At 39.5% G+C, this 15,454-nt stretch overlaps 1 protein-coding gene across 2 annotated transcripts; it reads right to left on the bottom strand.

Moving 5' to 3' along the window:
- Nucleotides 1-3,125: 3,125 nt before the first annotated feature.
- On the bottom strand, nt 3,126-14,651 carry irf3 (interferon regulatory factor 3). 2 transcript variants are annotated; one of them, XM_020453960.2, is made up of 11 exons: nt 14,455-14,651; nt 13,602-13,774; nt 13,202-13,370; nt 12,880-12,926; nt 12,714-12,774; nt 12,473-12,547; nt 11,879-12,124; nt 11,341-11,431; nt 11,043-11,215; nt 7,622-7,743; nt 3,126-4,717 (listed from the first exon to the last, which is right to left on the bottom strand). In XM_020453960.2, the coding sequence occupies exons 2-11, from the start codon at nt 13,764-13,766 to the stop codon at nt 4,592-4,594; spliced, it is 1,275 nt and encodes a 424-aa protein (XP_020309549.1). In that variant the 5' UTR covers nt 13,767-13,774; nt 14,455-14,651; the 3' UTR covers nt 3,126-4,591. The 2 variants fall into 2 exon arrangements, with proteins under 2 accessions (XP_020309549.1, XP_020309548.1); XM_020453959.2 differs by having other exon boundaries at nt 3,570-4,717; nt 10,929-11,215.
- Nucleotides 14,652-15,454: the final 803 nt, after the last annotated feature.

A 15,454-nucleotide genomic window follows, 5' to 3' on the forward strand; every position in this document is an offset into this window, starting at 1 on the left:
CTTTGAAATGACAGCGGAGCTAACTTCAGTGCAGTCAATGAAGAGAACAACCACAGGGAAAGATTTATTGGAGGAGGTTCATAAGTGTGTGGCAAAGCTGGGAGTGAGTTTTGAAGTTATCCAGTGTGACCACTGATGGTGCCCAAACTTGACAGGAAAAAATGTTGGCCTTTTGAAAAGGACAAGATCAAGTAGCTGAGTTGAACCCAGATCAGAAAATGATTATTATTCATCAAGAGGTGCACTGTAAATGTGTTCTGAAAATTGGCCATGTTGTGGATACAGTCACTGAACTGGTAAACTTCATAAGAGCAAAATCTTTAAACCACAGGCAGTTTGTCTCACTGTTGGAAGAGGCAGTCGGATCATACAGATCTCCCCTACCACACACATGTGAGATGAGTTTGGGGAAGGTGCTTAAAAGGGTGTGGGACCTGAAGTCAGAGATTGACGAGTTTTTGCAAATGAAAGGAAAATATGTGATTTCCCTCAACTGCAAGAAAGAATGGTTGGCTGATTTTGCCTTCACCATGGACATCATGGCCCTAATGAATGAACTGAATTCCAAACTACAAGGGAAGGGCCTATTTGCACATCAGATGAACAGCCTTGTCAAAGCCCTCAAGGGAAAATTGAGAAGCCAACAATCTTACCCACCTTCCGACACGACTAGTCTGTTCCCTATCAGATGACCAGAGGGAGAAGTATACATCGCTGGACCCTGAAAATATTTGGCATGGGTCCTCAGATCCTCAAAAGGTTCTACAGTTGCACCAGAGAGCATCCTGGCGGGTTGCATCACTGTCTGGCATGGCAACTGCTCAGCCTCCGACAGCAAGGCACTACAGAGGGTAGTGCGTACAGCCCAGTACATCACCAGTGCCATCCAGGTGTCAGAGGAAGGCTCTAAAAATTGTCAAAGACTCCAGCCCCCCTAGTCATAGACTGTTCTCTCTGCTACCGCACGACAAACAGTACCAGAGTGCCAAGTCTAGGTCCAAGAGTCTTCTAAACAGCTTCTACCCCCAAGCCATAAAACACCCGAACATCTAATCAAATTATTTGCATTTGCATTGCCCCCTCACCACCAACTCTTTTATGCTGCTGCTACTCTGTTATTATCTATGCATAGTCACTTTAATAACTCTACCTACATGTACATATTACCTTGACACATTAACTCTGTACTGGTACCCCCTGTATATAACTTCGCTATTGTTATCTTACTGCTTGCTGCTCTTTAATTATTATCTTATTTTGGTATTTTTCTTAACTGCATTGTTGGTTAAGGGCTTGTAAGTAAGCATTTCACTGTAAGGTTGTTATATTCAGCATGTGACAAATAACATTTGATTTGATTAAATTTGCTGCGTGCCATGAACGGTTAGTTTTCTCGTTGCTTTGAGGATTTCCAAAGATTAGGAGTCATGCTCAGAAGATGTTTGTATGGTTTGGGTTAACCTATGTATCTGAACAGACATTTTCAGTGATGAAATATAACATGAGACTTCAGTCCTCACACTGATTGAGTAGTTTAAATGTAATGTTAAGCTCTCTCTCTTTGTGTTTTTGTGCATATCCATTAACAAGAGTTCTGTCCATGGTGCTGAATGCACAGTGTACATTTTCCTTCGTGTAGTTCATTGCATGTTTAATAATGAAAATACCTACCAAAAGGAGAACATGGATGTTTTTTTCTGTGCATGTTCAATAAGTTCAATAAGTAGCATATCGGGATGTGATTTACGGTAGATATATCTGTCAACAGTCATACATATGATGTATAATCCTGTAATATGATTCTGGCCAGCGAAGGCAAAAATATATTCTAATGTGGCCCTCCATGGAAAATAATTGCCCAGGCCTGTTCCAGAAGGACAACCATCTCTGCAGCACTCCATCAATCAGGCCTTTATGGTAGAGTGACCAGGTGGAACCACTCCTCAGTAAAAGGCAGGACAGCCCAATTGGAGTTTGCCAAAAGGCACCTATCTCTCAGACCATGAAATACAAGATTTTCTGGAATGATGAAAGATTGAACTATTTGGCCTGGATGCCAAGCATCACGTCTGGAGGAAACCATGCACCGCTTATCACCTGGCCAATACCATCCCTTGGCTCCACGTATAAGCAAAGCATTCTGAACAGAATAGGAGTGGCCCCATAGAGATATATGGTTCACTGGATACAGTATAGAGATGTTGTGATTTTGTGTCATTGATCTACACACAGTACCCAATAATGTCAAAGTGGAATGATGTTTTCAAAAATTTTAAATGAAACAAATGTCTTGACTCAATAAGTATTCAACCCTTTTGTTATGGCAAGGCTAAATAAGTTACATAATAAGTTGCATGGACTCACTGCTTGCAATAAGTGTTTACATCCCTTCAGAAAGTATTCATACTTTGAATACTTTTAAGTATAAATAGTATCAAAAGGTTGTATGCAAGCAATCTAATCCAGATCAGTTCACATGTTTTAAAGTTTGAATGGCCTTTCTAGTTTAAACAGTTCAAGAGGAGTAGCATCTCTAGAGGGTTAATGGCTGTGATAAGAGAAAACTGAAGATGGATCAACAACATTGTAGTTACTCCACAATACAAACTAATTGACAGAGTGAAAAGGAAGCCTGTAAATAAAAATATTCAAAAAAATGCAATAAAGGCACTAAAAGTAATACTGCAAAAACATTTGCAAAGAAAAACATTTTTGTCCTAAAACACAAGGCCAAATGTATACTGGAGTTCCTTACCAAGACAACACTGAATGTTCGTGAGTGGCCTGGCTACAGTTGACTTAAATTTGGCTTGAAAATATATGGCAAGACATGAAAATGGCTGTCTAGCAACGATCAACAACTAAATATTGAACAATCTAGGTGTTCAAAAGTTTGAAGAAACTTACACAGAAAGACTCACAGCTGTAATCGCTATCAGAGTGATTCAAACATGTATTGACTCAGGGGTTGAATACTTATCTAAATCAAGATAGTTTTATTTTCCATTTTTAAATGTTTTAATTTTCTTGCACTTTAACAGAATATTTTGTCTAGATATTTGACAAAAAAAATGACATACTTTATAATCCCACTTTCTAACAACAAAATGTGAAAAAAAGTCAAGGGGTGTGAATACTTTATGAAGGCACTGTAGTACACCATTACACAGGTCTATACCCTACCCAGCAGCTTCATTTTGTCTACCTTTCAGTCAAGTCAGCCACATTTTTCTTGGACATACTTTTTGAATCCCAAAATCGATCCCTTCACCCTACTCCCTACCACGCTTATAGATCTGAGAGGATTGGATAGGTGTAAGCAATATGGCGACATCTCAACCCAGCCTTTTAATCATAATGCTTTACCAATCAAATCTACAAGTGCCTACTGTCAGCACTACTGTTTTTGAAAACTGTTCTCGATCATGGTTTCTTCTCATTGGTCCACAGGGACAACATTATCCAGGCAGGGAGTGAATGCTGAAGGGAAGCTGTGTGCAAATATATCAATATTCCATCAATTGTATTTTTGGTCAGCTACAATGACAGAGTGAAGAAAGTGATGTAGATTAAAACACATTTTAAAGGTATTTTTTTATTTATTGTAGTCTGAATTAGTCTCACTGCAGCATACAGTTAAGTCTTGTCTTATGAAAGAGTGGTTTTGAAAACGAGATGAGATAGTTATGATGAGTGATACATTCAATCATACATACATGCTATTGGCCAGTCGACCTTAAAATAAAGGTGTGAAATCCATTGTACCATATTACAGTTATTATTTATTAAGACTTAAGTGAAATAGATGCCATGCCTATGCATTACCTCTCCAGTTTAGATGGATAATAACTGTGCTTGATTTGATATTTATCCTCAATTAATAATCCTGAACTGATGCTCACAACTTGAAAAAGTTAGGAGCACAACATAACATTTAAGAGCACCAGAAAAGTGGATATAGCCTATATGAATTCAAACAACTTCTGAAGCACATGTTGTGCCCTAGAAACGAATAGGTAACCCTGTAAACACATTTGTTTATTATAAAAAGCTAAAATTGATACAAATACCTGTCATGAAACTACATGAGTAGAATATTAGGATTCTACATAGTTTGGGCATTTATGTTGGCTAATTCCATTTTGTCCTAAATTAAACCACATAATGAGGGCACCTTTGAGGTCAGGACAAATCTAAGAAGTTTACATTTTGAGTGTAGCAACCAACAGCAATACATAGACTGTTGTTTGGTTAGCGGTGTTTCTGTAGTCTACGTGTGCAATCAGCACCAGCACACTGGTGCTCCCAAATAAAAAATCCAGGTCGCACAGCAAAATATTAAGGAGCATATGTGACCAAAATAGTTGCAATTTAGAACCCTGCATGCCTTGTTGTTTACAGTATCATTGAAAAAAAAAAACAGAGTGAGGTTCCCTATTAGACATTAAACTTAAATGCTTATTTAACCCATTCCCCCTCACATACTGTTGTTTTGGTTCTGAACAGTTGATCAAATATGGTCATAAAAAAAGAGTAAACGTTATGACAGAATGGATACTCAGTATTTTACAGTAGGTGGATCAGTCCCTCTTTAGCACAAGTCCATCATCTCCTGCAGGGACTCCTGCAAGGACAGCTGCAGTTCCACAGACTGCAGAGAGGAGGCACCACCTTCCACCGCCATTGACTTCAGTAGCTCCAGAGCGGTTAACACCACCTGATAGAAAGCGTATGAGTTAAAAAAAAAAACATGCAGAGGAAACAAAACAGAATCTCACTTCCAAACACCTAATGGAGTGTGTGCAGAGGCGGACTCACAGTACGCGACCGCCGAGTGCTGAAACGTGTAGCACGTTGATGGGTTTGGATTTCTGAGATTGAACTATTAATCATTAGTTATAATAGAGACATGAGAGGTGCCGTACTTAAACTTGGGAGGCGATGGGTGCAGGGAAAACGGTCACATGTGGCAGTACTGATAAGGGGAGGAACCGTTTATTGCCCATGTCACTCAGCTCCATGCCTAGCAATAATGACGCAATGTTTAGCGATAAGGAGGAGATTCAACCCAAAGTGGGGTACGTATACTACCACGGGTGGAATCACGTCTTTGTTGATTCAGCTCTTTAATCCTCTGGGAAGAATAAAGTTGGTTTAAGCTTTCACAGTGTCCGTTGAGTTCTTACTACAATAATTAGAACCTAACAGCGTAAAAATAGTCTGTCCTCGGTTGCAACACTCACTACCAAGTTCCAAACTGCCTCTGGAAGCAACTTCATCACAATAACTGTTTGTCGGCAGAGCTTCATGAAATGGGTTTCCATGGCCGAGCATCTGCACACAAGCATAAGACCACAATGCGCCGGCTGGAGTGGTGTAAAGCTCACCGCCATTGGACTCGGAGCAGTGGAAAAGCATTCTTTGGAGTGATGAATCACACTTCACCATCTGGCAGTCTGACTGATGAATCTGGTTTTGGCGGATGCCAGGAGAACACTACCTGCCCGAATGCATAGTGCCAACGGTAAAGTTTGATGGAGGAGGAATAATGGTCTAGGGCTGGACCCTTTAGTTCCAGTGAAGGGAAATCTTAATGATACAGCATACAATGACATTCTAGACAATTCTGTGTTCCAAATTTGTTGCAACAGTTTGGAGAAGGCCCTTTTCTATTCAGCATGACAATGCCCCCATGCACAAAGCGAGGTCCATACAGAAATGGTTTGTCGTAATTAGTGTGGAAGAACTTGACTGGCCTGCACAGAGCACTGACCTCAACCCCACTGAATACTTTTGGAATTAATTGGAACGCTGGCCACGAGCCAGGCCTAATTGCCCAACATCAGTGCCCCGACCTCAGTAATGCTCTCTTGGCTGAATGGAAGCAAGTCCCTGCAGCAATGTTCCAACATCTAGTGGTTAGCCTTTCCAGAAGAGTAGAGGCCATTATAGCAGCAAAGGGGGGACCAAATCTATATTAATGCCCATGATTTTGGAATGAGATGTCCGACGAGCAAGTGTCAACATAACTTTTGGTCATGTAGTGTATATTAGTAAAACAATTTGCGATATCGACCAATACCGATATATTTTTTGCCTTTTTAACCTTTCTAGCGCAGATACAAAAAGCAACCAGGTTTCTATTTATTTTTTACATTTATTTTACCTTTATTTAACTAGGCAAGTCAGTTAAGAACAAATTCTTATTTTCAATGACAGTGGTTTAACTGCCTGTTCAGGGGCAGAACAACAGATTTGTACCTTGTCAGCTCTGGGATTTGAACTTGCAACCTTCCAGTTATTAGTCCAACGCTCTAACCACTAGACTACCCTGCCGCCCCTATGTTTATAAGGCTAATAAGAAAATATGTCAAATGACTTGGATATTTTAAAAGGTGTAAAATCAAAAAACAAACATTGCATCAAAAAGGTACTGGTAAGTTCGGGAAAACATCAGGGAAGACCATCAGGCAATAATTGTTTGAGCAAGGCATCAGGCAAGGGAATAAAACAAATATTGCTAGAACCTATTTCTTGAATTCTAAATATAAGACATTTGAAAGCTCTAATTTTGACCGTCAAAATACCTCTTATGGCAGTAACTTCACAAGCACTAATTATGGTCAATTTAGACTGAGTTATGGTAAGGGGTGAAATAAGTATAGCCAGTTATGATTGTAATGGTTTAGCAGGTTATAAACGTGGCTAAAGGAAAAGGAATATACCATATACTGTTTACAGGAAACTCACTCCACATCCTTAGATGAAGTTGTGTGGAAAAAGGAATGGGGTGGTGAAATAATATTCTGTCATGGACAAAGGAACTCAAAAGGTGTGATGATATTAATTATCAAAAATGTCGATCTGAATGTACAAATAATTAGGAATGATTCGCAAGGAAGGTGGATCTTTTTGAATACGAAAGTGGACGAAAAATAGATTTGGCTCATTAATCTATATGATCCAAATCAGGATGATCCATACTTCATCTAAAATATTTATACAAATTTATTGAACTTACAGGCAACAAATGATAAAATTATTATGGTTATTATGGAGTCTATAACACAGTGCTAAGTACCTCAATGGACCATAAAGGAAATCACTCCAAAAACTATCATCAACGTGCCCTTAATGAAATCACTAATATTATGGACATATTAGAAATAGTGGATATTTGAAGACAAAAACCCCAGCCCAGTGAGATATAAATGGAGGAGACTTAACCTTTTGATGCAAGAGAGAAAGAGACAAATAGTCAAGATGACTACCTTGGTTAAAACCTCTTGGGGCTAGGGGGAAGAATTTTCACTTTTGGATAAATAGCGTGCCCAATTTAAACTTCCTGCTACTCATGCCAAGAATATAAGATATGCATATTATTCGTAGATTTGGATAGAAAACACTAGTTTTTACTATTTTCTAAAACTGTTTGAATCATGTCTGTGAGAAAACAGAAACCATTCTGCTTGTCACAACCGCTAATAGTGCAGATCGTAGGTAACTAACAAGCGTAGGTGAACCTCGAGCAGAGAAGGAAGGCAAGATAACAAAAATGATGTATTACTAAACAAAATTATGCCAAGTTCACAAGGCCTGCTTATGACTGTGTGTGTCTTACCTCGACCATGACCAGTTTCTTCTCCCAGGGTCTGTTGTCCGGGTCTGGCCACTTCTCTCCCAGACAGAAGAATAGAGAAAAGGGGGGACATTTTCCTTCATTGTTTATGAACTTCAACAGCCCTGGAGAAAGAAGGAAAGAGGGTGAAGGGATTCGAAGGTCAATGCCTGAGAACTACACATCTACCTGAAAGACTGTATCACTCCCTCTCAAACCTATAAAAGGGGAAGTTCAGTATTTTACAACTTATTGTTAGATGTTCCTAACAGGGCTCCCGGGTGACGCAGCGGCACAGAGTCGTCCGGGTTAGGCCGTCATTGTAAATAAGAATTTGTTCTTAACTGACTTGCCTAGTTGATTAACAGTTAAAGAAAAAAAAGAAAACAAAAAAAGTTTCCAACCCTGAAAGTTGTCTATGGGCCAGGAGAAACTGTAAAGCCAAAATCACACAGGGGACGTCCGTCGAGCATTAATTCAAATACACAGCATTGTGTTCACCTGCGTTGTCATGAAAAGTAATTCTAAAACAGTTGTACTCTCTCTTGAAACTCGGAGCTGCCGCATTCCTCAAGTTTTCCAGCAGTAGCCTGGGCTACATACATCCCCATGATCAAAATTAACATAGGTAGGCTGCTGCATTGTTTTCAAATCTGTAGCCTATTTGTCAGATAGGCCTAAACCATAGCCTAGACCAAAATATTTTTTTACCATAGAACTTTACTTAATGTTGAAGTCCTTAGCCAAATAGATTTTAACTCAGTACTTCACAATTCCTGACAATTAATTAGAGTAAAAATTCCCTGTCTTAGGTCAGGATCATCACTTTATTTTAAGCATGTGAAATGTCAGAATAATAGTATAGAATTATTTATTTCAGCTTTTATTTATTTCATCACATTCACAGTGGGTCAGAAGTTTACATACACTCAATTAGTATTTGGTAGCATTGCCTTTAAATTGTTTAACTTGAGTCAAACGTTTTGGGTAGCCTTCCACAAGCTTCCCATAATAAGTTGGGTGAATTTTGGCCCATTCCTACTGACAGAGCTGGTGTAACTGAGTCAGGTTGTTGCTTCAATATATCCACATAATTTTCCATCCTCATGAAGCCATCTATTTTGTGAAGTGCACCAGTCTCTCCTTCAGCAAAGCACCCCCACAACATGATGCTGCTACCACCGTGCTTCACAGTTGGGATGGTGTTCTTCAGCTTGCAAGCCTCCCCCTTTTTCCTCCAAACATAATGATGGTCATTATGGCCAAACAGTTATATTTTTGTTTCATCAGACCAGAGGACATTTCTCCAAAAACTAAGATCTTTGTCCCCATGTGCAGTTGCAAACCGTAGTCTGGCTTTTTTATGGCGGTTTCGGAGCAGTGGCTCCTTCCTTGCTGAGCGGCCTTTCAGGTTATGTCGATATAGGACTCGCTTTACTGTGGATATAGATGCTTTTGTACTCGTTTCCTCCAGTATCTTCACAAGGTCCGTTGCTGTTGTTCTGGGATTGATTTGCACTTTTCGCACCAAAGTACATTCATCTCCTTCCTGAGCGGTATGACAGCTGCATGGTCCCATGGTGTTTATACTTGCGTACTATTGTTTGTACAGGCATTTGGAAATTGCTCCCAAGGATGAACCAGACTTGTGGAGGACTACAATTTTTGGCAGGTCTTGGCAGATTTCTTTTGATTTTCCCATGATGTCAAGCAAAGAAGCACTGAGTTTGAAGGTAGGCCTTGAAATACATCCACAGGTACACCTCCAATTGACTCAAATGATGTCAATAAGCCTAATCAGAAGCTTGTAAAGCCATGACATCATTTTCTGGAATTCTCATTTTCTGGAATTTTCCAAGCTGTTTAAAGGCACAGTCAACTTAGTGTATGTAATCTTCTGACCCACTGGAATTGTGATGGAACAGTGAATTATAAATAATTTAATCTGTCTTTAAACAATTGTTGGAAAAATATGTGTCATGCACAAAGTATATGTCCTAACCGAATTGCCAAAACTATAGTTTGTTAACAATAATTTTGTGCAGTGGTTGAAAAACGAGTTTTAATGACTCCAACCTAAGTGTATGTACACTTCTGACTTCAACTGTAGCTAAGTAGGGAAGTAGGAACAATTCCTTGAATTCCCTTTCTACAAACGACCCACACAAACTCTAGACCAGATATGGTTCATTTGAACCAAGGCACTCAATAACCATGCACATTGAAATGTATCAATCGACTTGTCTGTCAGCAACAGTGATACCGACAAGGAATGACATTGACAATGTGATATATAATTCCGAAACACAATTCAGCTCGTGACGCAGTTGATGCTCACGGCCATTTGTTTTCTCTTATTCACTCCCATCCATTCTATTTCCAGCGTAAACACACTCATTCATGCGCATAATAATTTATGAAACACTACCCGTGTGATTTGGACTTAATCCGTGTTTGGGTTTTCTTCACTGAAAACTTCAGCTAACTTAAGATCGATGTATAGCAGCAACCGGGAACGGTTTCCCGCCCGGGGGGGGTTGACTTTTCCAGAGCTAAACAACCTTATCCCGTTCTGTGCATGTTACTTTAGGCTAACAAAAATTACATAGTCACTGCTCCCCCTTTCTCATTGTCAATCGTGAGCGATAATTATTTACGTTTTACCGGTGAAATCTCCATGTAGCATCTGCATGGCAACCATATAATCTCATTCAGTTTTATGGGAATATGCATTTAGATCTTCTTGAATTACGTAGTGTTGTTTCGTGACAATTTTTTTTTGCAGATGGTGTTAAGCTGTTGCCTATCTGTGTTTTGTGTGCTGTTGAGTTTTTATAACATGTCAATCATGTCATTTATAGTTACAGCAGAGAAAATAACTGGATGAGAACAGGAAGAGATCCGGGAGCAGCAGCGGAGGGAGCAGAGGAGCTACGTAGAAAAATTGTTTGTGAAGTAGCATATGCGCAGAAGGTAGGGACGGCTGTTTAGCTATCGGGAAGAGGTGTCCAGATAATCTCGTCATGCAGCCAATCTGTTTAGAAGATTGCAAGGTTGCTCCCATCACTCCCATTGATCTTTAGCTAGCGGTGGCTAAAGTTAGCTGAAGTTTATAGTGGGTGAATCCGAAACACGGACTACACTTTCTCCTGGCCCATAGACTACTTTAAGGTTGAGGAACCATCTTAAATTTAGTAAATACTGAACTTCCCCTTTAATAAGTTTCTCTGAAATTATTTAAAAACATTTTTTTATCATGCCTCCTTTCTAAAAAAATTAATCAGTCTCAGTATATATTTTCCTCTTTCACCTCCATAGAAGTCCTTGGCCTGATATAGTGGTTCTGGGCATTTGGACACTCCCTGGGGCCTCCTGCTATTGTCAAACTTGTCAAGGCTCCAGAAGGCCTTAATTTCACCCTTACGGAGTCCGTAGATGATGGACCCGGAGGCACCCACCTCCAGGCCCTCTCCCAGGAGAGCCAGGATATCTTGGGTCAGTTTGGCCTGAGTTTCGTCCCGGACAGGCGGTGGACTGGGCAGAGAGACCAGATTCAGGCCAGAATCTGGGTCCAGAAGCGGTTGTGTAAGTTCAGGTCTAGTCGAGACAGAGCTACCAATTAGTCCATCAGGGCTAATCGTCCTGGGTTCATAACCAAACACACAATAGACAACAACAAAAATTACAAACATGTAGCCTAGCTGTGCTATATGCCATTTTACCTGTAGACTAATCTGAACCCTGCCTCGTTCTCAACCAGCTGCTCAGGCATCTTCACTCCCCGGTAGTACACAGAAACCCTGAAGTGAGTTTCTAGGGGAAGAAAGGAAAATAATAGATTGTTGTCAAGATGAGAGGAACAACTAAACCTGGGGAAAGATAGTGTTCTGTGCATGACCATATACTGTCTAGATACAACATTGAAATCATGGGTAACCCAACGGGAGTGGCATTCCCATAACAAAACAGGGTTGTTTCAGTAGCAAAAAAAACATTTTGAAATGGAGGGAAGAAGGATGTTCAACTTGTTCATGTAGAACACAGATTGTGTTCTACATGAACAATGCCTGCTGAACAAAATCTTGAGCAGCCCTATAAGCATTTAAACTATTAACATTGGCACGCCCACATTATAATTTATAATGATATGTTTTTCAAAGATAGACTATTGACACCAACTACTGTGTGAAGAGAAGCCAATTGGCATTAACTTCAATCCTAGCACCCACAAGTAGAAATCTAATAATATTCATAACTTACTAAAATTTTCGCCCACCATGGTTCTGGACAATTCATTTGTTAACTGCTCCACCACCTGCTGTTCATGGGCACCACCGACAGCTCCATCCATTGGATACACCGGTTGCGGGGGCAACACAGCTCCACCCACAGCATCCTCCATTACAACCGGATACTGCTGTTGCCCTAGCAAAACATGCCCTCCAATCGTGCCCTCCATTGGATATTGCAGTTCCTCAACGGGGAGTTCATAACCATGAATAGCTTCTGCAGAAGAGGTTGGAAGAGTGAAGAGAAAGACTTGGATAATAGCCTATATTATGATAATCATTATGGGCCGGTTTCCCGGACACAGATTAAGCCTAGTCCTAGGGCTTCCTAGTCCAGAAAAAAGGCTTAAAAGATGCACTATGCTGAAACCACTCCATTATTTCCTGGTTGATACAATTCTAATAGTTCACCTAATTTCAGTTTAGGTGACGAAACAATCAAGTATAGTGTATAGAATCATTGCACCGACGCAACTGCTGTGAAATATATTTTTCATAACTACTGGTAGCACGCGATTGACCTGTTGCTGGTCTAGAGTGCCACATTGGAACGGTTGGTTCCCACCTGTTTGTTCAATGTTCAACCCTTGCAGACATTTCTGAAGTATATCCTGGTTGATAGTGGTTGAGATCCCCTCCGCTGGTGAGTAGTTGTGGGAAAGATGAGTGAAGACATAACATGAGATAACAAAAGAGACATAGTACATTTCATAAATGTACATTTACCCTACTTTTAGATTGCATTAAATATCATCCATTTCCTGAAAGATTGTCGTTAAATTGTCACAAACTTTTATCTGCATTACCTGTGTATACAGTTTCTTCTGCTGCAAGGTAAAGGTCATTAAAACATGGTAGACCATGACTCTAAAAGAGCAGAGTTGGGGAAAAAGAAGTGGTGTTTAAAAAAAGATTTTACAGTACAGGTACTGCATTCCATTCACAAGTGAGAATTCTTATAAGCACACTCACTTCTTGTAATGGACTGGGATCTTGATGCAGATCTGGGTGCTGAGATCCTTGAGATGCACAAGTTTGAAAACAAAATGATTGAGTGTCATTTCATGTTGTTTCAGAGCTGAAGTTCTGCTACTAACGTATGTCTCCATTTAGATATGTAATATTTTTTGCAACTTTCAGTAAATGTTTATCTCTTGGCCATTTACTGTATATTAAAGAGAATGTGTTCTATTTGACTCATATTTAACTCCTATGTCACACCCATATGTCATTGTTTTAATAATAAACCAAGCATTGAACTGTTTTCCTTTGTATTTTTTGGTTGGTGCTTTACCTCCTGTGGGTGCCTCATCTGGCCACTGGAACAGTTTGTTGGGGTTGGCTGCATCATTTTTGTTGTCAAGGAGCATTTTGAACCCCTTGGCTCGGAGGGCAGAACGGAAGTTTCTCTTCCAAATGGAGTGGTCGCCTTGAACCCTACCATTGCTAACCTCAGCCCACGCCTAAGGAGAAGTGGGGGCTGTATCATACCTTCTGTATTTTTGAAAGTTATTTATCTTGAAAACTTGATTGCTTGACATGCAACACATTTTGGGACTATAACAATGGACTAATGAAACAAATACTGTACCAAAATATAGTTTTTGGGAGGAATTTTGCTTTAAGTTTTGGGAGCAGTAAATGGTGAGTAATACTGTTCTTATTTATTTTTTAAGTGAGGAGCGAGATATTACCTTGAAAATAAGTACATCATCGCTGCAGGAATCCTGCCTCAAAGCATGTTTCCAAGGGATGCAGAACTCTGTTCGCTCCTGATTGGTCCAGGTAACCCCGGGATACCGGCCACTATTTATCTGTTCGCGCAGCCAAGGGATGAGGAGCGGTTTGGATTGAGACATGTCTTAATCTAAAAGAGTTAAAGAAGAGCATTGTGACAGCCTGTGTAAACTGGGAACAATATGTATAAAATAAATTGTGGTCAGTATCTTTCAGTATTTTTTTTTGAATACTCCCTTTAAAAAAAGATGAAAAAACCAGACATGCATTTACATTCACAGACTGCAAATGATAAAAGCGATAGAATGAATAAAAGTTAAAGTAACAGTCATAGGGGTCATCATATTACAAAAATACACGCGTTTTAAAATCTGAGATAATCCAAATATAGCCTATTATTCAGATTAGACGGTACATAAACATTGGAAATTATAAAACGGGTTGAGTATACTGTGTAAAAAAGAAAATTGAGCAATGCAACACAAATTACACATCTATGAACCTATCCATGTATTTTAAAAATGCTAGGATTCTGGTTTAGGCTGTGTATCATCGTAGATTATGGATTTCAAAGAAATGCAACTCCACTGTATCTGTATCATAAATGTATTCATTGTGCATGTTATGGGTAATCCTAAATAATCTTTGCTAGTTCAGGACCGCAATAAATCATTCCCAGAGATTGTAGCGTGTAATAACAGACTTCGACTTGATTGTGTCACTTTCCCACACACACAGATCATTGACATTTGCATTAGATTGAGTAAAGCTATAGTGCTAGCAAAGAATTGCACATTTAAAGGTTCTTACCTCGTCTTCGGACAGTGTGCCGAAATTCACGAATCAGTATTGTCTGGATTAAAGTAAAGCTCCGTCTGGTAATTATCCTTAAGATATATTATGCAAAAAGTGTGAAGTGTGTCGACCGTGACTACAGAAACTCGCATCAAACTCAAACCGATGTATCTCTCTCTGTATGTCCTATCAAGCGAATGCTTTCTTGGGAAATCCAGTGTCTTCAGTTTCGTTTTCCAGTTTATACGTCACAAACAGCTCTGAGGTACCTTCCTTTTTGTGATCTATTCAATACCACTAGGTGGCGTAGTCACACTATTTCAAAATCAAATCACATTTTATTGGTCGCCTAAACATATTTTGCAGACAAATCCCAAAAAATAAATCGGACATTTTAAGCAAATAAAATGAACAAGCAATGAACAAGCAATGATTCTGGAATATAAATATATGATGGTGTGTGTATATAGAGTATATGGACAGTATAGGAATTTAAAAGGTGTGTACAGCAGTAGTTGTACAGGATGAGCCATGACTAGAATACAGTAAAATACATGTGTAGTGGGTAAAACAACAGTATGTAAACATTAAAGTGACAAGTGCTCAATGACTATGTGCAGTACATTAGTCAGCAGTCTCTAAAGGTGCAGGGTAGAGTACCAGGTTGTAACCGTCTAGTAACAGTGACTAAGTTCAGGGCAGGGTACTGGGCGTAGGCTGGCTATTGGTGACTATTTACAGGGTGGAAAGTATTTTCAAGTAGTACTTTCAACTATTTTTACTTAATTATTTTTTGGGGGTATCTGTACTTTACTATTTATATTTTTGACAACTTTTACTCCTTACATTTTCCCTGACACCCAAAAGTACTCATTACATTTGGAACGCTTAGCAGGACAGGAAAACTGTCTAATTCACACACTTACAAGATAACATCCCTGGTCATCCCTACTGCCTCTGATCTGGTGGACTCACTCAACACATGCTTCGTTTGTAACTGATGTCTGAGTGTTAG

The sequence above is a fragment of the Oncorhynchus kisutch genome, linkage group LG20, assembly GCF_002021735.2.
Source record: "Oncorhynchus kisutch isolate 150728-3 linkage group LG20, Okis_V2, whole genome shotgun sequence".
NCBI classification, from domain to species: Eukaryota; Metazoa; Chordata; class Actinopteri; order Salmoniformes; family Salmonidae; genus Oncorhynchus; species Oncorhynchus kisutch.

Bases quoted from the DNA above. Each gene is read 5' to 3' on its own strand.
- irf3 (XM_020453959.2), bottom strand. From the start codon at position 13,766: ATGTCTCAATCCAAACCGCTCCTCATCCCTTGGCTGCGCGAACAGATA. The intron at 13,371-13,601 runs GTAATATCTCGC...ACTTCTCCTTAG, and splicing joins ATGATGTACTTATTTTCAAG to GCGTGGGCTGAGGTTAGCAA. The intron at 12,125-12,472 runs GTGGGAACCAAC...CCTCTTCTGCAG, and splicing joins GTTGAACATTGAACAAACAG to AAGCTATTCATGGTTATGAA.